Source organism: Macaca mulatta, chromosome 17, assembly GCF_049350105.2.
Source record: "Macaca mulatta isolate MMU2019108-1 chromosome 17, T2T-MMU8v2.0, whole genome shotgun sequence".
NCBI classification, from domain to species: domain Eukaryota; kingdom Metazoa; phylum Chordata; class Mammalia; order Primates; family Cercopithecidae; genus Macaca; species Macaca mulatta.
In genome coordinates, this window is record NC_133422.1 from 25,628,754 (window position 1) to 25,654,001 (window position 25,248).

General features: G+C 42.9%; 1 protein-coding gene and 1 non-coding gene across 11 annotated transcripts in view; both read right to left on the minus strand.

Annotated features, from left to right (window-relative positions):
- The window catches only part of RUBCNL (rubicon like autophagy enhancer), a 44,272-nt gene that overhangs the window by 7,762 nt on the left and 11,262 nt on the right, over window positions 1–25,248 (minus strand). For 8 of the 10 annotated variants that reach the window (XM_077974334.1, XM_077974332.1, XM_028837182.2 and 5 more), the window contains 8 exons: window positions 20,870–21,529; window positions 17,312–17,394; window positions 16,618–16,828; window positions 11,177–11,275; window positions 10,551–10,611; window positions 9,461–9,593; window positions 7,221–7,366; window positions 5,783–5,847 (listed from right to left, as the gene is read on the minus strand). In XM_077974334.1, coding sequence (XP_077830460.1) covers window positions 5,783–5,847; window positions 7,221–7,366; window positions 9,461–9,593; window positions 10,551–10,611; window positions 11,177–11,275; window positions 16,618–16,828; window positions 17,312–17,394; window positions 20,870–21,404 — 1,333 coding nt within the window. In that variant the 5' untranslated portion in view covers window positions 21,405–21,529. Of the gene's footprint in view, window positions 1–5,782; window positions 5,848–7,220; window positions 7,367–9,460; window positions 9,594–10,550; window positions 10,612–11,176; window positions 11,276–16,617; window positions 16,829–17,311; window positions 17,395–20,869; window positions 21,530–23,649; window positions 23,758–25,248 lie in introns of those variants that run through there. The other 2 variants (XM_028837180.2, XM_015121044.3) reach the window with 1 other exon arrangement.
- Window positions 23,326–23,516, minus strand: LOC114673639 (U2 spliceosomal RNA). The gene has a single exon (XR_003724409.1). It is a non-coding gene; the product is annotated as a U2 spliceosomal RNA (small nuclear RNA).

A 25,248-nucleotide genomic window follows, 5' to 3' on the forward strand; every position in this document is an offset into this window, starting at 1 on the left:
GGCGGGTTGTAATCTCTTTAGGCTAACTGTTCTGAGACCACAGAATGTGACTCAGAACTGGATTGAGTGATATTACACATATGAAAAGTGCTTTATAAATTGTGAAGCAGTATATATACAATGTTAGGAAGCAGCATCATAAAGATCCCTTGATAAATCAATGAGAAAAAAACACAAAAATGCACAAAGGATGGGAATAGGTAATTCATGGAAAGAAGAAATGCAGATAACTAACAGAGAAAAAAAACCTCAGAAACAAAGAAATGCATATTTTAAAAGTGAGGCTGAGTACAGTGGCTTGTACCGGTAATCCCAGCACTTTGGGAAGCCAAGACAGGAGGATCACTTGAGCCCAGGAGTTCAAGACCAGCGTGGGCAACATAGTGGGACCCCATCTTCACACACACACACACACACACACACACACACACACACATGCACACACACAAAATTAGCCAGGCAATGTGGTGTGTGCCTGTAGTCCTAGCTACTTGAGAGGCTAAGGCAGGAGGATCGCTTGAAGGTGGAGGCTACAGTAAGCCATCATCAAGCCACTGCATTCCAGCCTGGGCAACAGAGTAAGATCCTGTCATAAACTGATGACAAATAATAAAATGAAATTGAAATGAAATGAAAGAGAAGAAAAGTGAGATACTCTGTTTTGACTCAGCCTGTCATAAATTTAGAAGACCCAGAACTGGTGCAGTATCTAGAGGAGGGCACTTACGTCTAGCACTGATAGAACTAATTTATAGGAAGACATTTTTGTGATAGACTTCAATTCTTACATGTACAACAGTAATCCTGCTTCTGTGACTCCATCAGACAGAAGTGCTAACAGGTACACACAGTGACATAAAAAGATATTCATTACAGCACATTTATAATGGGGGTGGCAACCAAAATGTTCATCAAAAGGCAATTGATTAAGTGTGGTGCACTCAACGTGAAATGCCGTACAGCCCATAAAGTACATGGAAGAGGATGGGAAGTGGACATCCAGTTACAAGTAGGTACAATGTGATCTCAATTTTATTTAAGAACGTATATATAAACATACACATAAACACATATGCACTGTCTAGATCTCCACCAAAAAGCCAACAGTGACTATTTCTGGAGGGAAGGGGAAAGAAGGAATTTTTGCTCTTTATACTTCTTTTTTTTTTTTTTTTTTTTTTGAGAAGGAGTCTCGCTCTGTTGCCCAGGCTGGAGTGCAGTGGCATGATCTCGGTTCACTGCAACCTCTCCCTCCTGGGTTCAAGCGATTCTCCTGCCTCAGCCTCCCTAGTAGCTGGGACTACAGGGCGCGCCACCATGCCCAGCTAATTTTTGTATTTTCAGTAGAGATGGGGTTTCACCATGTTGGCCAGGCTGGTCTCAAACTCCTGACCTCAAGTGATCCACCCGTCTTGGCCTCCTGAAGTGCTGGGATTACAGGTGTGAGCCACCACGCCCAGCGCACTTTTTAACCTACTAAAATAAACACTCACAGACCACTTTTTGAAATGTCTCTAATAAAATACACTAACAAACAAAAGGTATAGAAACGAATGTGACAAATACCTGTGCGCTCACCACCCAGCTTCAGAAAGAAAACAGGTCAGTTGAAGTCTCCTAAGTGCCCCTCCCTCAACACTAGGTTCTGACATGAACCAAGTTTGATATTTATCATTCATAGTTTCAGTCATGTATGTCTTTGTAATTGAAATATCATACAGCATAACACAAATCTTAGTTGCCATATATTGGGAGGATTAGTGAAATCATGAATGGGAAAGCAGTTGCTGTAGAACCCGTACACTGCAGATTCTGAAGATCATTTCCAAATAACAGCTTTAAAAATAAACAAGGCCTGGCCGGGCGCGGTGGCTCATGCCTGTAATCCCAGCACTTTGGGAGGCCAAGGCAGGTGGATCATCTGAGGTCGGAAATTCGAGACCAGCTTGACCAACATGGAGAAACCCCGTCTCTACTATAAATACAAAATTAGACTAGAGTGGTGGTGCATGCTTGTAATCCCTGCTACTTGGGAGGCTGAGGCAGGAGAATTGCTTGAACCCAGGAGGTGGAGGTTGCAGTGACCCGAGATTGTGCCATTGCACTCCAGCCTGGGTGGGCAACAAGAGTGAAACTCCATCTCAAAAAAATAAAAATAAAAAAAAAAACAGGGCCTGGCTGGGAGTGACCAGAGAAAGGAATCTTACTGAATACTTACTCTGTGCCACAGATCTGTTAAATGTTTTATGTTTACTATGTCATTCTGTGCTCGAAAGTCTGTGAGAAGGGACAGTTATTTCCCCTATTTCATTGATGAAAGCACAAGACACTGAAGTTAGGCAACAGGTAGGGACACACGAACAGTATGTAGCCACGCAGGATTCCAACCCAAGCCCGGACTGCCAAAGCTCCAGCCCACAGCCACCATGTCCCACTCCTCCTCTGCTGCATTCGATGGAGGGAAAGGGAGAGGGAGCTAATGCCTTTGCACACGCCCAAATTGTCCCTCAGACCCAGGTCACACTCAGTTGATGTTTACAAGCAAACAAATAGAGTTGTTTTTTGTTATTCATTATAGTTATGTTCTACAGAGTTGCCATGAACACTGAATTAGTCAATACTGAACCACTGCTCCTGGGGGAAATTCAGGGTTAGGCACCTGTGAGCTTCTGGTAGAAACAGTTTCATCTACTCCTCAACGCACACTCAATATCCATTCACTCATTCATTAAACTTTATTGAATACATGCTGTTATACTATCAATACAGAATACACTAATGCCCATCTTTTTTAGTTTCCTAAGTCCTTTAACTAAAAGAGAACAATACAAAATGACCTAAACCAGTGGTTCTTGCCCAAGGGTGATTTTTGCTTCCCAAGGGACATTTGCAAATGTCTGAAGCCATTTTCAGTTGCCACTGGGAGCTGCTTCTGGCAGCTAATGATGCTGCTAAACATCCTATAGTGCACAGGACACCACCCACGACAAAGTCCATGGTACTGAAGTTGAGAAATCCTGCTCTAAAACACAATTGTTCTCATTTTATGAAAAGTCAGTGTCAGGGGGTAAGGTGGAAGGGAAATATTCTACGACAGAGATGTCCACTATAACTTTCCATGAGGATGAAAATATTCTATATCTGTGCTGTCCAATACAGTAGCCATGAGTTACATGTGGCTATTGAGTACTTGAAATGTAGTTAGTGTGACTGAGGAACTGAATTCTTAATTTCAATTAATTTAAATTTAATTTTAAATAGCCACATGGGCTAGTGGCTACCATACTGCATAGTAGAACAAAGCTAACTAAAGAGAAACAATGACTAAATGTGATGTGTGAAACTTGATTGCAACCTAGATGGAAAAAATTGCCATAAATGATACCTTAAGAACAACAAGGACTAGGAAGTAGACAATATAGAGAATTGTTTTAATTTTTTTGGTGTGATAACTTGTTTATTATCCTTATTGTTGGGCCATACTGAACTAGTAAAGGGTAAAATCTCATGTTCGGTGTGTGGAAATTGAGGGAGACTAAGGAAAACATGACAACTAAATTCAACATGGAATTCTGAATTGGATTCTGAAACAGATAAAGGATGTTGTTGAAAATCTGGTGAAATCTGAATAAAGCCTGGGGTTTCATTAATAGGACTGTACCCAATGCTAATTTCTCAGGTTGAATAATTATACTATGATTATGTAAGATGTTAGCAGTAGAGGAAGCTGGGTGAAGGGTGTACAGGAACTCTCTCTACTATTTTTGCAACTCTTCTCTAAGTCTAAAATTAACTCAAAGTCGCAAGTTAAAAAAAATTTATCCTAGAAGCTAGAGGAAGTTAACGGGAAAAGCCCAAAATTATTTCTATGCTGTCTGCAATCTGTGCTCTGCCTACCTCTGTGGCATGTTCTCTCCTCCTATTCTTACTCTCTGCTCACACAGGGTTTCTTTTACTTGCCACAGGCCCTTTGCACATGACAAACACCCCTACTTCTGTGGACAATCAGTTTCTGATGAAACCTCTTACTCCCAGCTTCTCAAGCTCAGACGAAGTTCCCCTGCTGTAAATCCCACAGCACTCTTGACTCTTTTGTTACATATACTTACTTGGCTGATGTTGTATCTTCCCTAAAAGATAAGCAAGCTCTCTGGGGGCAAGGCCAACGTACAAAAGTGCAGACACACACCTCCATACCTGAACAAGCTTAGGGAAATAACAAAAAGTTGGTGGAATGATAGTCATATGTGTACAGTTTCTGACTCATGCATTAGGTATTTATGGAAGTGCCAGGACGTAGTGGTTAACCAAAGAGACATGTTCCCCACTAGATGTGCTGGGAAAATGACTCATTCAAAGAAAATCAGCAACAACGGTGATGCCCATCAGGCATTATCATCCAGTGTGGGAGAGGAAGCCTAGATCGATTCCTGCTTCCTATTTTTATCTCTTGAAGTAGGAGCTCCTCATAGTCTTTTTCCTTCAAATACTGACTATCAAAGGCTAAGGGAACTCATGCCACAAGGCTCCTCTTTCCAGCCTTTTGCAGGTCAGACATACAGGTACCATCAGAGCAAAACAAGTGATTCCCAGTCTCAAGGGGTCAACTTGCATTTCTGACTGAGGAAAGCCTGAGCACTTTTTTTTTTTTTTTTGAGACAGAGTCTCACTTTGTCGCACAGGCTGGAGTGCAATAGTGCGATCTTGACTCACTGCAACTTCTGCCTCCTGGGTTCAAGGAATTCTCCTGTCTCAGCCTCCCGAGTAGCTGGGATTACAGGTGACTGCCACCATGCCTGGCTATTTTTTTTTTTTTTTTTTTGTATTTTTAGTAGAGATGTGGTTTCACCACGTTGGCCAGGCTGGTCTCAAACTCCTGACCTCAGGTGATCTGCCCACCTCGGCCTCCCAAAGTGCTGGGATTACAGGTGGGAGACACCGTGCCTGGCCCAGGAAAGTCTAATCTTCTAGGCCTCAGTTGGCCCAGGAATGATCCTCTCAGGCTACCTCCTCAAATTCTCTCAGAGAAGTTTGGCTAGCTCCTTGGTAAGTCATACCTTTACTCAACACATATCTTTCGAGGACCTACTACATGCCAGGCACTCTTCTAGAAGCTGGGACTAAAGTAATAAATATAACAGACAATACATTTGGCCTCACAGAACTTACAATCTAGTGTTGAAGACAGATAATAAGAAGACATATTAGTAACATATAAGAGACTATTTTAGAAAGACTGTGCTAAGAATAAAAAGAAGGAGCTTCTAAGAAAATATTATGCAAGAAAATAAAGAAAAAAAATAAGGATGGGTAATATAAAGTGTACATGGGATTGTTTGTGACCAGCAGTGGGGCAAGACAGGCATTTTAGATAGAGCAGCAAGGGAAGACCTCATGACTTTGGAGTGAAAATGTGAAAGAAGCAAAGGAATTAGTCATGGGGGTGTCTGCGGGGAGAGTATTTGGGGGAGAGAAAACCACAAATGCAAATATGTCAGAAGTGAGCCTGGCATTTTCAAGGGGCAGCAGGAGGCCACGTGGTTGGAGCTTTTGCCCAACAGGGAGAGAACTAGGAGGCTGGTCCTGGTGTCCTCGGTCCTAGTTGGTCACACAGCCTTGTCAGTCACGATGGCCTCGTCATGAAACAGAGGGCAACTTCTGTGAAGCTCTTATAACAACTTCTCATCAAAGGCGTCTCTCACACAAGCAATGCACTGCCCTACTTTGCTATTCTTGACCTTGCCATCACATAATAAGCAGGTGATCCATTATCCATACTTACTAGGCTCTATTGGAGTTCCACAGCCGGCACAGAAAAAATTCTGGGCTGCTACCACAAGGTCCCTCCTGAATACAAAAAATGATACTAGTTACATTTCAGAGAAGGTCAATGGAATATTTTTCACTAATTAGAAAAGAAATTGCCATCGTGACACTTTTCTCAACTAAGGGCCTTAACTTTGTCACCTTTCATTTGGGAAAGAAATAGATTTATTAAATACAATTTCTAGTTGAAATCTCTGGGTCTTTTAAAACTACAACTAATTTTTATTTTTTTTTTCCTGAGACAGGGTCTTGCTCTGTCACACAGGCTGGAGGGCACTGGCATGATCATAGTTCACTACTGCCTCAAACTCCTCGACTTGGCTCAAGTACTCCTCAGCCTCCTGTGTAGACAGCTAGGACTATAGGTACACGCCACCAACCCCAGCTAGCTTTTTTTTGGCTTTATTTATTTATTTATTTATTTTTGTAGAGATAGGGTCTCTATATGTTGCCCACGCTGGTCTCGAACTCCTGGCCTCAAGTCATCCTCCTACTTCAGCCTCCCAAAGTACTGGAATTACAGGTATGAGCCACTGTGCCCATCCTTAAAGCTACATCTCTTTAAAAGCTTCTGCTAGGCCGGGCGCAGTGGCTCATGCCTGTAATCCCAGCACTTTGGGAGGCCAAGGCAGGCAGATCATGAGGTCAGGAGATCTAGACCATCCTGGCTAACACGGTGAAACTCCGTCTTTACTAAAAATACACAAAATTAGCCAGGCGTGCTGGTGGACGCCTGTGGTCCCAGCTACTTGGGAGGCCACTGCCTGGTCTCTGTAACATTTTTTAACTATAAGTGCTTTCCCTGAGATTAAATGTTCCTTTTTTAGAAGTTTATTCATTCATTTTTATTTCACACTGATTGTTCTGGAAGATAAAGAGGTCCAGTCTTTTAAAATTATCATAGGCTGGGCAAGGTGGCTCACACCTGTAATTCCAGCACTTTGGGAGGCTGAGGTGGGTGGATCACTTGAGCCCAGGAGTCCAACACCAGCCTGGGCAACATGGTGAAACCCCATCTCTAACTTTTTCAAAAAGGAAACAAATTTAAAAAAAATTATTGTATATAATTTTTAAGTTTTGATATTAGCCACTTAAAAAAATCTCCTTTAAGCCTATTTAATTGTGAGTTGCTATGTAATATTTACATTAGGCTTGCATAGTTGAATTCTCAACTTGTGAAAACTTATAGAGGCCCCAAAAGTCCATGGTAAACAAGAGGAAAAAAAAAAAAACCTAACCCAGAAAATACAGCCAACTTCCCTTTCCCTAAAACAAATTTTCCTGTGTTCTTTAGCATATGTATTTTTTTTCACCTACTGCCATAGAGCGTCAGGTGGGATCTGTTACAATGTGATTTAAATGGATTGGAGGCCCAAGCAGCAGCCCATACTTACTTGAGTGGTGGATGAATATTAAATATGATTTGAAATCTAGGAGGAGCCCAGTCTTCAGTCCCTCTGATCCTAGACTTAAATTTAATTTCCTGTACAACATTCATACTGGATTCAAAGTTTTTTCGGACACGCTCTTCATTTACAACCTGCATAAGACATAAAATGATTTAGGAACAACTTAAGCATATTTCAAAGAATTTAAATTAAAGGAACATCTAAATGTATTTCCAACAGTAAAATTTACCACGAAAAATTAATAGTGCTTTTAACTGAACTAAAGGACATACCAAGAGCCCTCCACATCTCTAAAGCCATCTGCAAAAGAATTGCTTTAAACACCACCCAGATGAGATCACTTTTCTTAGTATTTTTAGTTCATTTATTTCCAGACTTCAAATTTACTGTAAGTAGGTCATTTTGACCTGGAATGCATTTATGAATAGCAGAAGTCTTACCCCTCTTAGTCAACAGACTGACAAATGCTACCAATCAGAACCCCTATCATTATTAGTCTTCCCCAGAAACAGCTCTATTAAGACCATTCTCCTTGCTTATAAATGTTCAGTGCCTCCCCCCAAACCACTGGACCTTCCTACTGTCATTTAAAATCCAAACTTCTCAGCCGGTGCAGTGGCTCACGCCTGTAAGTCTACCACTTTGGGAGACCAAGATGGGCGGATCACTTGAGGTTAGGAGTTCGAGACCAGCCTAGCCAACACAGTGAAAACCCATCTCTACTAAAAATACAAAAGTTAGCCAGAAATTGCTTGAACCCTGGAGGTGGAGGTTGCAGTGAGCCGAGCTTGTGCCACTGCACTCCAGCCTGGGCAACAGAGTGAGACTCCACCTCAAAAAATTAATTAATTAATTAATTTAATTAAATCCAAACTTCTCAAATTAGCATTCTACATCCTCCGCAATTTGGCTACCATCATTCAAACCTTATTTCCATAAAGAACAACCTCTCGCACACAAATAGTCACAAACGGGTATTATCCAACCGCGCCAAATCACTCTGCTCAAGAGCATAGCATGCCCCTCTGCTTTTGCTGCAGCTCCCCTTTGCCAAGAATGTCCTCCCCCAACCGTTCTACCTGCCACAGTTCTGGCCAGCCCAATACTTAGCTCAAGTTCTGAAATCTGCAATCAGCCTTCCTACGTTCCCCCAGTAAAATTAAACACGCCCTCCTCTGCACTTCGAGGGCATCTTCCCTACCCCTATTTTAGCCTTTGTCATAATATTCTCCACCCCGAGAAGGCTGGCTGCTCTCTGACAGCAGTGAGCAGTGTGTTCCATGAGGGAACCAACATGTACTTTCCAGTGAGGCAGCCTGGTCATGACTCCTGCTTCACGGCTGACCAGCCCTGCTGGGAGACTGGGCCCAGCACTTAAAAATAAAAATAAGGACAGCCTCTACCTAATAGGATACTTATGAGGATTAAAATGTGGACTGCTGGCTGGGCATAGTGGCTCAGGCCTATAATCCTAGCTCTTTGAGAGGCCAAGGTGGGCAGATCACTTGAGGTAAGGTGTTGGAAACCAGCCTGGTCAGCATGGTGAAACCCTGTCTCTACTAAAAATACAAAAAGTTAGCTGGGCATGGTAGCAGGCACCTATAGTCCCAGCTACTTGGGAGGCTGAGGCAGGAAAATCGCTTGAACCCAGGAGGCGGAGGTTGCAGTGAGCTGAGATCACGCCACTGCACTCCAGCCTGAGTGACAGAGCAAGAATCCATCTCAAAAAAAATTATAAATAAAATAAAATAATGTGGACTGCTGAGCAGTCTCTGGTGCACAATAAGTACTCAATACATGCCAGTTTCCTCATTCATTTTGAGTCTCCCCTAATATCCAATGACCGTACAAGGAAACACAAATGTTTAAACTGAACAGGGCAGGCAAAATGAGGATTTAGGAACTTTCAATTCAAGGTCAATTTTTTTTTGAGACGGAGTCTCGCTCTGTCGCCCAGGATGGAGTGCAGTGGCGCGATCTCGGCTCACTGCAAGCTCCGCCTCCCGGGTTCACGCCATTCTCCTGCCTCAGCCTCCCGAGTAGCTGGGACTACAGGCGCCCACAACCGCGCCCGGCTAATTTTTTGTATTTTTAGTAGAGACGGGGTTTCACCGTGGTCTCGATCTCCTGACCTTGTGATCCGCCCGCCTCGGCCTCCCAAAGTGCTGGGATTACAGGCGTGAGCCACCGCGCCCGGCCCAAGGTCAATTTTTTTTGATACTTACTATTGAGCCAGCTGCACTCAGGGAACCTGCCAGCTGAGAATTAACTAGTGACAGCATCCAGCACTTCCGGAACACGCGGTACAGCTCTTTGGCTAATAGTTCAGCAGAATTGAACTCTGGCTCATAAGTGACACTGAAATGTAAGAGATGCAAAAACCAGGAAATTATATTCATGAGGAGTATGTTCAGGGTCTTCCTGAGGTTTTCAACTGTTCTTCCCAGCCCCCAAAACTCAGAAGAGGCTGTCATATGAGATGATGCATCAATCACTCACCAGGTATCTTACTCAACATAGCTCCTCCATGTTCAATAAATAAAGCATCTTTTATTTACTGAGGGCACTAAGACTTAGAGGTGTGGTGAAGGAGCACTGGTTTTAGAGTCAGAAGACCTGCATTTGAGCCCTGCTTCTACCTCACAGCCTTCGCGTCCTGAAGCACATCCTGTATGAGTCTCAATTTTTATGTCTATAAAATTAGGTTTAAAAATTCATAAATACATGGTCGGGTGTGGTGGCTCATGCCTGTAATCCCAGAACTTTGGGAGGCTGAGGCAGGCGGATCACCTGAGGTCAGGAGTTCAAGATGAACCTGGTCAACATAGTGAAAACACGTCTCTACTAAAAATACAAAAAAAAAAGTAACCAGGTGTGGTGACAGGCGTCTGTAATCCCAGCTATTCAGGAGGCTGAGGCAGGAGAATTGCCTGAATCCAAGAGGTGGAGGTTGCAGTGAGCCGAGATCGGGCCATTGCACTCTACCCTGGGTGACGAGAGCAAAACTCGGTCTCAAAAACAACAAGAACAAAAATCAGAAATATACACACACATGCATATACAAAATTCGCCCAGCCTGTTTAACTGAAATGAGGATTAAATGAAAATGCATACAAAAGCCTTTTATATATTGTAAAACACTATAGAAACTTCGGGGGTGATTGTTTCAATTCTAGGTGTTCATATCCTAGATTTGTGGGAACAAATTATTGGAAGTAGTTGAAGTAGGCCCAGAATGTCAGAGGCCTAGTGTTCACACTGCCTCAGAGGTGACAGCCCAAGGGTCTATGTGCACTGCGCACGGAAGACAGATACCTCTTAGAGGAGTTGCAGGAACAGCTACAGGTTTCTGTGATATCATTAAAATCTCCAAGCTCTGTGGGAAAATAAAAGAAAGAGTGGTGAGGTCGTTTAGTCTGTTTCATTTCATCGCAGTCCATTTTATAAGAATACTAAAATCACTCCCTGCATCTCAGAAAGAGCAAATTATTCAGCATCTCCATGTTTCAGGTTCTGAGAAATGGACAGAACAGATAATGAGAGTACAGATAATGATCAAAGATGGGATTTCATCTGAAATTTCGCCAAAATATAACTGAGAGGCCAAGGAGATATCAGACCACAATGAATATCTGCTTTTTCATTCAACTCTACAAGTGAGATGGAAGATTAGCTATCCAGACATTTGAAACAAGAACACCCATATATATATAAAAATATATATAAATATATAAAATATATATATATAAATATATATAAATATATAAAATATATATATATATAAATATATAAGTATATATATCAGGGACATAATCTGATTTTGGAAGAAGTTGATTCGAATGCCACTGTAGCATAGTATTGTGTGTGATGTATGTTAGTATGTGTATGCGGATGGGATTGGGGAGGCAGCCAGTCACATCCAAGTAGTTTCCAAATCTTACCTAAAATAACAAATTCATCAATGTCGCATTGGCAAATCTCTTTCACATCAGGGTAAGGACGTGTTTCAGTCACTGGGCTGACCTGTAACACAGCACAACCTAGACAAAGAAAGGAAGGAGGTTTTTACCAATAAGAAGAAAAACTGTGCAACCTGCAACACCCAACTAAATAGAAACTGGGAAATGAAGAGGGCTAAAAGTTTAAGAGAATTAAACACTTCAACTTAAAGAATTAAAAAATTAGGGAACTGTTTGTGTGTGCTTTTTGCATTCACTATGATTAAGTGCCTGTAATCCCAGCTACTCAGAAGCCTTTCATCACAAAGAAGCTATTTGCAGTACATCCAATGTTTTAAAATATTAAAACACTGAAAGCACCTAAACGTTTAATAATAGGAAATTGATTTTGCAAATCACACGATTAAATACTATCATTTAAAAATGTGAATCTGCCAGGGGCAGTGGCGTGTTCTTGTAGTCCCAGCTACTCAGCAAGCTGCGGTAGGAGAATCACTTGAGCCCAGGAGTTCAAGTCCAGCCTGGGCAACGTGGCAGAACACTGTCTCTACAAAAAATACAAAAAAATTAGCCCAGTGTGGTGGCCCGGCCTGTGCCTGTAGTCCCAGCTGCTCGAAAGACTGAGGTGGGAGAATCACTTGAGCCTGCAAGGCGGAGATTGCAGTGTGCTGAGATCATGCCACTGCAGTCCAGCCTAGGTGACAGAGTAAGACCCTGTCTCAAAAAAAAAAAAATGTGAAAACTAAAGCAACATGATTATTAATACTATTAGTATGAATAGCATTAATACTATTAATACTGATAATAGCATTAATAATCATTATATTATGATTAATTATATTGTTAATATAATTATATAATCATTGTAAATATAAATTTGTAAAACTGTCTTCATTTGAATAAACATAGGAGAGAAACACAGAAAAATGAATACAGTTGTTTAGGGAAATAGTCTAGCCCATAGTTTACATAGAAGTTATGTGGGCTGGGCATGGGGGCTCATGCCTGTAATTCCAGCACTTTGGGAGGCTGAGGCAGATGGATCAATAATTTGCTCTTTCTGAGATGCAGAGAGTGATTCTAGTGTTCTTATAAAATGGACTGCGATGAAATGAAACAGACTAAACAACCTCACCACTCTTTCTTTTATTTTCCCACAGAGCTTGGAGATTTTAATGATATCACAGAAACCTGTAGCTGTGCCTGCAGGTTTCTTGAGACCAGCCTGGCCAACATGGTGAAATCCCGTCTGTACTAAAAATACAAAAAAAGAATTAGCCAGGCGTGTTTACAGGTACCTGTAGTCCCAGCTACTCGGAAGGCTGAGGCTGCAGAATCGCTTGAACCTGGGAGGCAGAGGTTGCAGTGAGCTGAGACTGCGCCACTGCATTCCAGCCTAGGCGACAGAGAGAGACTCCGTCTCAAAAAAAAAAAAAAGAAGTTATATGAAGGGTTTTGCAGTAGGCTGGCTGACTTTAAGAACCCATTCTAGCTGGGTGACTATGGACAACCACTGCTTCCAGCTGCAGTTTCCTCATGGGCAGAATGGGGGTAAGAGCGCCCATCTGTGTTTTTCACTGTCTTTTGCCCATCACCCATAGTAACATACAATTCACATTGTGACTTAGTACAGACACAATAATATGTTTAACTGATTAAAAAAACAAAAAACTTTCGGGAAATATTGCTCACCCTCAGCAAGATGCACTCTGATACTTTCTACTCTTGTTTGTTTCTTTTTTAATGTTCTCAGGACCAACTGACAGTTTGAGTAATACCAACCCACCTCATGGAGGAACATCTATTGCCACAGATGTCACAAGAGAAATACGTAATACAAGATAAATATTTATATTTGGAGGATAGAAATGTTCTTAATTTTCATTTAACATATTCATATTTATTCACATTTTCTTAAAGTTTCAGCTACCATCAATTTCTACCCAACCACTATTTATAAAAATACCTATTTCAGACAAGGCATTATACTAAACACAAATACGAACAAGACAATTTCTCATCCATCTAAGAGTTTAAAATCTCACGAAGGGCTGGATGCGGTGGCTCGCGCCTGTAATCCCAGCACTTTGGGAGGCCGAGGCAAGTGGATCACCTGAGGTCAGGAGTTCGAGACCAGCCTGGCCAACATGGTGAAAGCTTGTCTCTACTAAAAATACAAAAATCAGCTGGGTGTGATGGTGTGTGCCTGTAATCCCAGCTATTTGGGGGGCTGAGGCAGAAGAATGGTTTGAATGTGGGAGGTGGAGGTTGCCATGAGCCAAGATCACACCACTCCACTCCAGCCTGGGCAACAGAGCAAGACTCCAACTCAAAAAAAGAAAAAAAATCCCATGAGGGAGCTGATATACTAACAGACCTAAACCACACACACACACACAACACAGTTGCATTGCATGGGCCTTGAGAAGTTCTGAGGCAGGGCTCTGCACTACACAAGTCCAGGGAAAGCCATGCATGCAGATGGCACTGGAGCATTCTGGAGCACAACCTGTGTTTCATTCCACATGGATGGTGCCCCTCCACTGGGATACAAACCAGGGAGCATGTCACAGTGACAGTGGCAGGAGATTGCTTCTGAAGGATGGGAAGGATGAAAGACCTGATGTGTGGTTACTGGGGGAACCCACATTTCAGGACATCCTTCCCAAAGCCATGGGGGGACATGTCTGCCAGCAACTATACGCAGTCTAGTTCAACTACAGCTCACCATCCGGCCAAGGGGAATGGCAGGAGATTCCTGTTTAAAAGGCAAGAAGCAGCCAGATGCCACAAGACTAAAAATTCCAGAATAAAATGTGGCACAAAGTCGGCAAGCCATTATAGAGGACAAGAAGTTGTGATCCAGGAAGACAGATAAGTGCAGGATAAACTAGGGGAAACAAGTTGAAAGGAAAGAGGGAAAATTAAACCAAATCAGTATTGAAGAACTAAATTGTAGTTCTTACAAAATGACTAGCCAGAAGGCTACTGCAGCGGGCCAGGTAAGGGATAGAAACAGGAAATGGATGGAAGAGAAGTGATTATGACTGAGAAGTCAGGATTGATTTGTTCACTAACTAGAAACGGGACAGGAGCACAAGACCAAGGAAGAAGAAAGAGTCCAAGATGGAGCCCAGTGTACTAAAACAAGAATTACTTCTCCACCCATATTCATTTTCTCCCTACTGGTAGCCTCAGAAGGCATGATTGTCCATATGACATTCCCCCAGCCCTTTGGCTGCATCGGACCAACCAGTCATGGACATCCAACCAAGGAAAGGCCCATCAGGTGCTCTGCCCTGGGATCTGGATTGAGGGTCCTGCAAAACTGAGTTGTTGAGCTGTGAGGACCTGGCTGAGTAGTCAGGAAGACTACAGAGCTGAAACTAGATGCCAGGGGTGGGTATAAGTAGGTAGGCTACAGAAAAAGAATGAAGCAATTGCTAGAAAAAGAAGAGGTGAGAGGCTTAAAGTCCGCGAAAAGATAGACACTGGAGCTATGTCTATACTGGTCATATATGTTCCAGATATATTTCCCACGACTGGGTTCAGTGAGAATGTTCTGTATCTTACGACAAAACAACCCTTTTAATTTGAGCCAGTTAGTGCATTCAACAGGCATTTGATCGTACACCTATTCTGGGCCAGGCATTGTGCTACACAACATATGGAGTGAGTTCTTCCTCTGTTATTGAATATTCCTGATTAACGTGTAGCAAAGGAAGTCAAGAAGAAAAGCAAGCTTTAGTGGTTTTCTTTGGAAGGAAGAGGATTGTGAGGGAGTGATGGAGAAATGACTAGTTTAGACATATTAAGTTATAGGTTAACTATGCCCACCTTTATGTTGCAGTGAACATATATGAACAATGAATAAAATGAAGCATTTTAAGTCACCCAGAAATGAAGTATTAAGTCAGAGGTCCTGCGGGGTCAGCCAGACGGACAAGGCTCCAGCCATAGACAGCAAGCACTTAGAAGAGATGTCCAGGACTGAAAACATAGATTTGGGAGATAATAGCTGAGAAGGAATAATTGAAGGTGATCATTGAAGGTGTATAGTAGGTTAAATATGCCAGGAAGCAAATACAGATTTAAAAAAAGAATATAGGACTGGAGGCAGGACTTAGGAAATGGTAAGAAAGTAGCAAACCCTAACATGAGCTAATAGCTTAGGCACTTGTCCCTCGGGGAAGAACCCCTGGGTCCTAGAGTGAGCCGAGCCGTTCCTCCTCAGTGACGGTGATGCACTGTGCTGGGTCCTCGCCTCTGTTCTACAAGTTACCCCACAGGGCTTCCCGGTCCCGTGCTCTAGCATGCAGGCTCCTTGATGGAAGGAGCACACCCTGTGTACTGCTGATGCTCAGCACCTAGCATGACACAGGCTCATTACTGAACGATGAAAAAGAAGACTCGTTGGAAAAGGAAAGATGGTGTAAGAAGAGCCAGGAGAATGCCATGTGACAGAAAACAAAGGAAGAGGAGACATCAGCCACTTTTATTTCCAGTGAAAAAGAAAAGTAGGATGAAGTCCAAGATTAAAACAAAAAACAGGCCGGGCGCGGTGGCTCAAGCCTGTAATCCCAGCACTTTGGGAGGCTGAGACGGGCGGATCACGAGGTCAGGAGATCGAGACCATCCTGGCTAACACAGTGAAACCCCGTCTCTACTAAAAAATACAAAAAACTAGCCGGGCAAGGTGGCGGGCGCCTGTAGTCCCAGCTACTCGGGAGGCTGAGGCAGGAGAAGGGCGTAGACCCGGGAGGCGGAGCTTGCAGTGAGCTGAGATCCGGCCACTGCACTCCAGCCTGGGCAACAGAGCGAGACGCCGTCTCCAAAAAAAAAAAAAAAAAAACAAAAAACAAAACAAAAACAACAACAACAAAAAAAACCCATAGGATTTGACAACTGAATGGAGCATGATAACCAATCCTGACCCAAGACAGCAGAAATGGTGAGGATTACAGAGGTTACTCAAGACATTTTTAGACAAAGGATTTAAAGACATACATGTGTCCTCCTTTATCTGCAGTTTCGCTTCCCGTGGTTTTAGTCACCTAGAGTCAAGTGATCCAAAAATATTCAATGAAAAGTTGCAGAAATGAACAATTCTTAAGTTTTAAACTGTGCACCACCCTGAGTAGGATGATGAAGTCCTACACCGTCTTGCCATGTCCCCTCTGGAACATGAATCATCCTTTGTCCAGCATACCACACTGTATATACTACTCACCCACTAGTCACTTAGTAACCCTCTTGGTTACAAGAACAAAAAAAAAAGTAGTGTATGTAGGGTTTGGTACTATTTGAGGTTTCAGGCTTCCACTGGGGGTCTTGGAATATATGCCCCGTGGATAAAGGGGAATTACAGAGGAAATGTACGTGAAACACATGACATACAGCTTTCTCGTATTTGCCCAACTTGCCTTCATAGCCACTGTATGAAGAAGTGGAAGACCCAGACTCTTGCTTTATGTTGGTATCAAAAGTCACGTCAGAGTCAGGCTGATCACTCCCAAGTAACCCACTGGCTTCTTCTTTACTCCAGTTCTCTGTCTGCTGTTGACTCAGAATGTTACACTTCATTTTCTCCATTGCTGATATAATCATATCTGCAACATGAAAGTGGGCATTTTCCTGCAGAAAAAGAAATCAATTAAAATACACGCATAATCAACTTTTTTTCATAGAGGGTAGATGCGATTTGAAAAATCAAGGCATTCTATTTAAGTGGAATTAATGCATATCAATATAAATATTTATTTAACTGAGTTGTCATAGGTCACTCTATGACTTATAGCACACATTGTCCAGAGCCGTACATTTGGCTTACTGTAATCAACGGACAACTCAAGTTGGATTTCTTGTTATACAAAACCTTAGGCTGGGGGAAGCCTAAGCCAGACATCATTTATCAATCACAGAAAACTTTCCAGCTGAGCACAGGCACTGCCTTGGAACCCTTCTTAGCTTAGTGTTTCTAGCAGTCTCTATCAATGAAATGCTGAAAGGAAACCTATTTGTAATGCTTCATCAAATTGAAGTTTCCAGATTAAATCAGAACAACATTATCTAAAGGATTAAGACTCTATGGTTAAAAAGAAAGAAGATAGTACTCACCTTTTCTACATCAACAGGCAGCACAAATACTTCTGGTGAGAAGGAATTCAAAGAAATGGTTCTTCTACTGACTTGAACAGCATCTGCCAATATAGCAAATTATTAAAAAATGGAGAAAAGGGAGTTTAAAGATTACCTAATAAAATAAAACAATTCTAGGAAGCGGCTTTTAAATAATGTAAAAAAACAGTAAGCACAATTCTAGAATAAATTAAGATGACAGAAAAAGAAAGACATGGCAGGTCTTGCAGATACTGCTTTAATGATGGTCATTTCTAGGAGAGGCTGTTGGAGCAACTAGGAGGTATCCTCAGCCACCAGAGTGGAGGAGACCAATGAGGAAAAGGGTAGAAAGAGAATATGGTCCTGGGAAATCCCAACAGGGGCTGGGGTAGGGTGAGAAGCCACAGTCCAGAAGCAGGGTCCTAAGGATTATGAGATCGCTTCTCTAACTCATTGTGATTGACCTTAAACTTCCTTTTTTTCTTCTTCTTTTGAGACAATATCTCGCTCTGTCACCCAGGCTAGAGTGCAGTGGCGTGATCACAGTTTAGTGCAGCTTCAACCTCCTGGGCTCAAGCGAATCTTCCACCTCAGTCTCCCTAGCAGCTGAGACTACAGGTGCCACCATGCCCAGCTAATTTTCTAAATTTTGTTTGCAGAGATGGGGGTCTCATTAGGCTGCCCAGGCTGGTCTCAAATTACTGGGCTCAAGTTATCCTTCCACCTCAGCCTCCCAAAGTGCTGAAATTACAGGCATGAGCCACTGCACCCAGCCCTAAACCTCCTGTCTAGAGAAATAAAATCCATCCAAAAAAAGGTCAGCATTGCTTCTCTAAGACAGTCTTCTTCCAGTCAAAACCAACAAACTGCAGAAGGCACATTCTGCTGACACATCCATTCCTGCACCCTTAGCCACTCCATTACTGGCAATGACCACCATCAAAACAAACATTTTTTCTGTCATGTGATTTCTTACTGCAGCATTTAAAGCAAAAATTTCTGTGTCAAGAGCTGAGATGTCCCAACCTGCTAAATTAGAACAAAATGCTGCACATGGTGGTGACACAGCTCTCAGCGTGATGGAGTTGCAAGCAGGATCATTCAAATCCTTTGCTTCATGTTCAAGAAAGTAATTGTTGCATGGAAAAACTTGGACTTCTTAGCTTCAGAAGCTATGGGTTGGCAAACCTTTCTATAAAGGGCTAGGTGGTATATATTGGAGGATCTGAGGGCCATACAGTATCTGTTTCAACTACTCTATTCTGCCACTGTAATGAGAAAGCAGCTATAGACAAAAGAGAAATTCATTTATAAAAACAGGAAGCTGGCAGGATTTGGTCCACAGGTCATAGTTTGCAGACTCTGAGTATAGAGGAAAGAACACAGAGAAGAAGTGAAACAGAGTAGATTCCAGTTCCAGCTGTCCATTCACCGGCTGTGCCTCTGCATCAAAATGCTCTCAGCCCTGAAATTGGGATATTTATCAGGACATTAAGGAGATAAAGGCAGGTGAAAGCGCTTGTGAACGTGTAGTTCCTACGCAAACCAAAGAAACTGTGGATTCCCTTCCTACAGTCTCAAGAAATGCTTACAGATGCAGACAGTCTTTCCTTAAAGTATTTCCCCCCCCCAACAAAAAAAAAAACAAAAAACCCTTTTGCTGCCATCTGAGATGCAGCGGTCATAGGAATATCCACGTCTTAGTGGCCAATAGCTGTTTTCCCTATTGCTGCCTCCACACCACAGAAAGAAAACCCGATCACTCAGGGCTTCTTTTTCTTACTCTTATAGAATGAATCCCCTCTCTGAGTCTAAGAAATATTCTCAAAACATTCTGTGAGTTGTTTTTTTTGTTTTGTTTTGTTTTTTTCAGATGGAGTCTCGCTCTGCCGCCCAGGCTGGAGTGCAGTGGAGCGATCTCGGCTCACTGCAAGCTCCGCCTCCCGGGTTCACGCCATTCTCCTGCCTCAGCCTCCCGAGTAGCTGGGACTACAGGCGCCCGACACCACGCCCGGCTAATTTTTTGTATTTTTAGTAGAGACGGGGTTTCACCGTGTTAGCCAGGATGGTCTCGATCTCCTGACCTCGTGATCCGCCGGCCTCGGCCTCCCAAAGCGCTGGGATTACAGGCGTGAGCCACCGCGCCCGGCTCTGTGAGTTGTTTCTAAAGGCGCTGGCAGGAGCTGCTGGGAGTCCTTGTCTTTGGGCAACAGGGGCTGGGGTACCTGTTTTCTTTCTGAGAAAAAGACAAAGCTAAAGGATACTTGTAAATTGTAGTACGACTTCCTGTACCGTGATAGAACAAAAGGTTTCAGGCAAGGGCATCCTAGGCCCCAAAGATCACCTTCAGTTTATTATAACTTGTCGTTATGGTGGTGCTCTGTTGGGGAGAGGGCTTTCCTCTATGAGACAGTCTATTAAGACTAATCTCTCGCTTAGCCATTACTAAATTTGCAAGTCACTCTTACATCTTAGAACTATCGAAGCAAGTGAGCAAAAAAATAGAAAAAAAAAAAACAAAACAAAGGCCTGTCATCGGTCTTGTCATTTCGCTTACACTTGGTCCTTATCTCAAAATTAACCATTGAAAGATTATCCAAAATGTGTTCTTCTTAAGCAATGAATAAATGTGTTACAGACTGTCATCATCTTTGATTGCCCCAACATTTCCAAAGAACATTCCAAAAGAACGAATAACAAAGTTGAGCTCCTGCTAGTGAGAAATAAACATATAGAGAAATAGGCAGGCAGCAGGCAGACTGATGACTTTTTAAATTGCTTGGAAAGAAAAAGCTTCATTAATTATTTGTACTAGGGTTCTAATAGAAATGTAAATTAATAATGACAAGTGTGACTATAACATAAATATTTAAAAATGAAATAAACATGTCACAGATAACAGTGATAGCTAATTTATTGACTCTTGAGTAGCACTTTGCATGGATTATCCAAGTTTTAGGAATTTTAGGGTCTTAGGCATATGTACATTACTTCATAGCAGTGAGAGCCCTTGTTTTAATAAAAAGGGGTTTGGTATAGTCGTCGGGGGGTACTGTAGTTATTGTTTTAAAATCTTCCTATTTTCCCGTCAGACTCTACACAGATAAATATAACAAGTGAAGTGAGTTCACCACCCACTAGGTACTGGTGTGAAATGGAGCTCTCTGTGACGGTCTGAAAACACCTTCAACCCCCACACTGACTTGAGAGTGCTTCTGATGCTCTCCCTTGCAGACCATTTAATGAACTCTAAGTTCCCGAAGGCAGACACCAGCTTAAAGATGGCACATGGCATTGATTATCAACTACGTTAAGCTAAAAAGGTAACAATTCTCTGCAGTCTAAGGAGAAAGCCAATACTAGATTTCACCTGTTGTGACCACCCAGCTGGCCGGGCTGCTGACTAATATTAAATGAGGCAATGCACTGGCATGTGGTCAAAGTGGAAACCCACGAACTTTTCTCCCATGGGGAAGACAATAAAGCAGGCTTTAGAGCAAGGTAAAGCAAGGGTGTGAAGAGAGAGGAATGTGGGGGGTCACCTACTAAAATTACCTTCAGCAGCAGCAGATGTCAGGTGGGAAGGCTCAAAAAAAGCACTGTCGGTCTCAGGATATGGGGAGGTGACCAAAATCCTAGGGCTTGTGGGCAGAGACACTTGATGAGAGTATCCTGGGTGGACCATGTGTCCTTCTGTTGAGGACAGAGAGAAGCTGCTACTCTTTTCCCTCGAGCCATGGGGAGAAGCGCTGCCAATGGAGTCTGTAGTAGCCTCAGACAATGTTGTCTCTGCCAGGGAGTCCCTGAGGCATGAAGATGAAGGGCCTGAGGGAGAGGCAGCATCTGTCACAAAATGGGTCCCACTGTTCCCGGCTGCTGGCACCTGAGGTTGCAAGTCCTGCAGCTGTTGCTGCACATCCTGGGGGTTGATCCAGGCAGCTTTGTGCCTCATGAGCCTGATGTCTAATTGGCAAGGAGGATGGTCAGTGTTCAGGAGTCCAGGCGGTCCATCAATAATGCCAGAGTAATGGGTGATCCTTTCCCAGGGGTCCTCAGGAGAATCCTGCCTGACTGTAGACTGTGACACCATCTTTCCAGGCTTGTGACTGGTGTGAATCCATTCAAAACAGATAGAGGGAGTTCCCTGATGGCTGGTACTACTTGATTTGGGCTCCGAACTCACCACATGGCCAGCTGGGGGTCTGGAGAGCTATTCTGCAATGAGCAAAGAATCATTCAAAGTAAGTAAGAATTCAATTGTATTTTGGCTACAAGTTATTTTGAGATGGCAAAACCCCAAAATTTAGAAGTCTGTATTTGGTTCTATCCAACACAGTAAAGTCCACTTGGATTTATAAGTCAAAAAGTAAATAAATCAGCTATAAAACTAGCAGTAAACCTACAGAGGCTTGACATTGGGATAGGAAACATTTTTCAAAGCATAAAATTAAGAAATCACAAAGGATCAACTGATAAATCCCATAAAAATGTAAAACATCCATGCATCAAAATTATTTTAATAAAATTAAATGTCAAATCCAAGATAGGAATACTATCTGGAAGTAAAGATACATTTCCATACTTTCTTTTTTTTTTTTTTTTTTGGAGACAGAGTCTTACTCTGTCACCCAGGCTGGAGTGCAGTGGGGTGATCTCAGCTCACTGCAACCTCCACCCCCCAGGTTTAAGCTATTCTCGTGCCTCAGCCTCCCGAGTAGCCAGGATTACAGGTGCCCACCATCATGCCTGACTGATTTCTGTATTTTTAGTAGGGAGGGGGTTTCACCATGTTAGCCAGGCTGGTTTCGAACTCCTGACCTCAGGTGATCCACCCGCCTTGCCCTCTCAAAGTGCTAGGATTATAGGCATGATCCACTGTGCCCAGCCATTTCCATATGTTCTTATTTTCATTTAATTTGTTCTTGTGTTTCAATGAAGTAGGCAAAGTGGTACATAAAACAGAGGGATGATCTATAGCACTAAAGGCTTTGCTTCATGTAACTTATATTACCTTTCATACTTATCAATATCAATGTATTCTCAGTTCATAATATTTAAAGAACACAGTATGAATCTAGAATCCATCTTTAAAACCCACTCACTTCTAAGCTCAGATTTTAGCTTTAGTGAGGAGGTAATGATTAAAATGTTGAGAGCTACACAAACAAGAAGCACTCTTTGTCACTGTAATTACAGGCTCGGGAAATGTTTTGCTTTTCTGTTCTCCCACTGCCCTTTGCATTGTGAAGCTAAAAGCAACTTTCAACAGCAAAGGTAAGAAGAGCCAGGGGAAGGCCTAGAGATAGAAGGGTGGCCTATGCCACATTCACCCTGCACGGTGGTGAACGTGAGACTTTGGAGTCAATTACAGGGCTATAAATACCATCGCGGTGTATGTAGGCAACTCCTACATGTATCTCTATTTCCGATCTCCCGGCTATCGTATCTTACTGCCTTTTTGACATTTGTCCAGTAGGCATTGCAACCTGATACATCCAAAACAGTCACTCATTTCTCCTGAAACCTGCTCCTTCCCTGCTTTTCCCCCATCTCCCAATTGCCCAAGCCTGAAACTTAGGAGTCATTTCTGATTTTATCTTTCCTTAGCTCTCCAACTTCATTCCATCAGCAAGTTTATAGCTATAGCTGCCGTCTTAGTATGAGTTACCATCTTCTCACACCTGGACGTGCAGCCATAGCTTCCCAATAGTTTTCCCTGCTGTTACTCTTTGCCCAGGCTGGAGTGCAGTGGCACAATCTCGGCTCACTCCAACCTCTGCCTCCCAGGTTCAAGCAATTCTCTGCCTCAGCCTCCTGAGTAGCTGAGATTACAGGTGTGTGCCACCACACCCACCTAATTTTTGTATTTTTAGTAGAGACGGGGTTTCATCATGTTGGCCAGGCTGGTCTTCAACTCCTGACCTCGTGATCCACCTGCCTCAGCCTTCCAGTGCTGGGATCACAGGCGGGACCCAACGTGCCCAGCCAGTAACACCGTGTTTTAACATCCAGAGGGGTGCACTGTTCCTAGAGGTACGGCAATACCAGGTTGATGCGTGGAGTGGACAGAGCAAGCTCCTAGTCCATGTTCCTGCTCCAAAAACCCATTTAATATATTGTCCTCGGATAGAGGACATATCAGATACTAAACTGATAAGAACAGATACTACACTTGATCTTAGCCAAAAGGCCGAGAAGCGATTACTCTTGCCCATTTACAATCAAGAGGTATTCGGAGAGATCTTTTATAAACCTAAATCAGATCATGTCATTGCCCTAATCGAAACCCCCCAAAGGCTTCTCATCAAATCTGGAATAAAATCCAGACTCCTTACCTTGCCCTCAAGGCCTGACATGATACTGTCCTTGTAAACCTCTCTCACTTATCTTCATCCAGCCTCCAAAAGCCCCAACCACACTGCAAGCTCTTGAGCCCTATAGACTCCTTCTAACCCTAGGAATGCTGTTTTGTTTCCTCTTTCTGAAATGCTCCTCCCCCAGATGATCACACATTTGGCTCTTTCCTGTTGTGAATGCCCTGATTTATAAATTACTTCCTCAAAGATATCTTTCCTAACCACTTTTCTTCTTCAGGTAGTTCCCCCATCATTACCTCTCACATCACCATAAACACTGAGTTTTCTTCACAGAGGTGCTCACTTCCTGCTATTTTTTAGTTCATTACCGCCATTCTCCCCCCACTCCCACCTAACTATAAGCTTCATGAGAGGAGGGGCCTTGTCTGTTCCCTGCCGGGTAGCACGCCCCATACCTAGAGCTGTATATGACGTTGCAATAAATGTTTACAAATTGAAAGAACAAATCCAACAAAATGGAGACAAAGTTAAGAGCCAGAGAAAAGGCCAGGCGCAGTGGCTTACGCCTGTAATCCCAGTACTTTGGGAGACCGAGGTGGGTGGATAACCTGAGGTCAGGAGTTCGAGACCAGCCTGACCAACATGGTGAAACCCCATCTCTACTAAAAATACAAAAATTAGCTGAGCGTGGTGGCAGGCGCCTATAATCCCAGCTACTCAGGTGGCTGAGGCAGGAGAATCGCTTGAACCTGGGAGGCGGAGGTTGCAGTGAGACAAGATTGTGCCACTGCACTCCAGCCTGGAAGACAGCGAGACTCCATCTCAAAAAAAAAAAAAAAAGAGCTAGAGAAAAAACTTCTGTGGCAGATATAACTGTTCTATTAATGGGGCAGAATTACTCATATAGGAATAGAAGTGAATCCATGTTTCCTAAAACATGAAATTGTTCTCACCCAATAATAAAAGTTCAGTAGACCAAAATAAGGTACATATGAAAACTGTTTTTGAGACTTTGAGTCTCAAGAGTGTTTGAGACTTCTTTATTTGGGGGCCCTATATTCTAGTTTATACCTTTTCGAGTAATAAAGATTATATGTATAATTTACATACATGCGCGTGCACACACGATTGACCCTTGAACAACATGGATTTGAACTTTGTGGGCCCACTAACGTGTGGCTTTTCTTCCATATTTGTCACCATGAGGCAGCAAGACTAACGCCTCTTTTTCCTCCTCCTCTTCAGTCTACTCAACATGAGACGACGAGGATGAAGACCTTTATGATGATCTGTTTCCATTTAATGAACAGTAAATATATTTTCTCTTCCTTATGGTTTTCTTTTTTTCTCTTTTTTTTTTTTTTTTGAGACGGAGTCTCGCTCTGTCACCCAGGCTGGAGTGCAGTGACCGGATCTCAGCTCACTGCAAGCTCCCCCTCCCGGGTTTACGCCATTCTCCTGGCTCAGCCTCCCGAGTAGCTGGGACTACAGGCGCCCGCCACCTCGCCCGGCTAGTTTTTTGTATTTTTTAGTAGAGACGGGGTTTCACCGTGTTAGCCAGGATATTCTTGATCTCCTGACCTTGTGATCCGCCCGTCTCGGCCTCCCAAAGTGCTG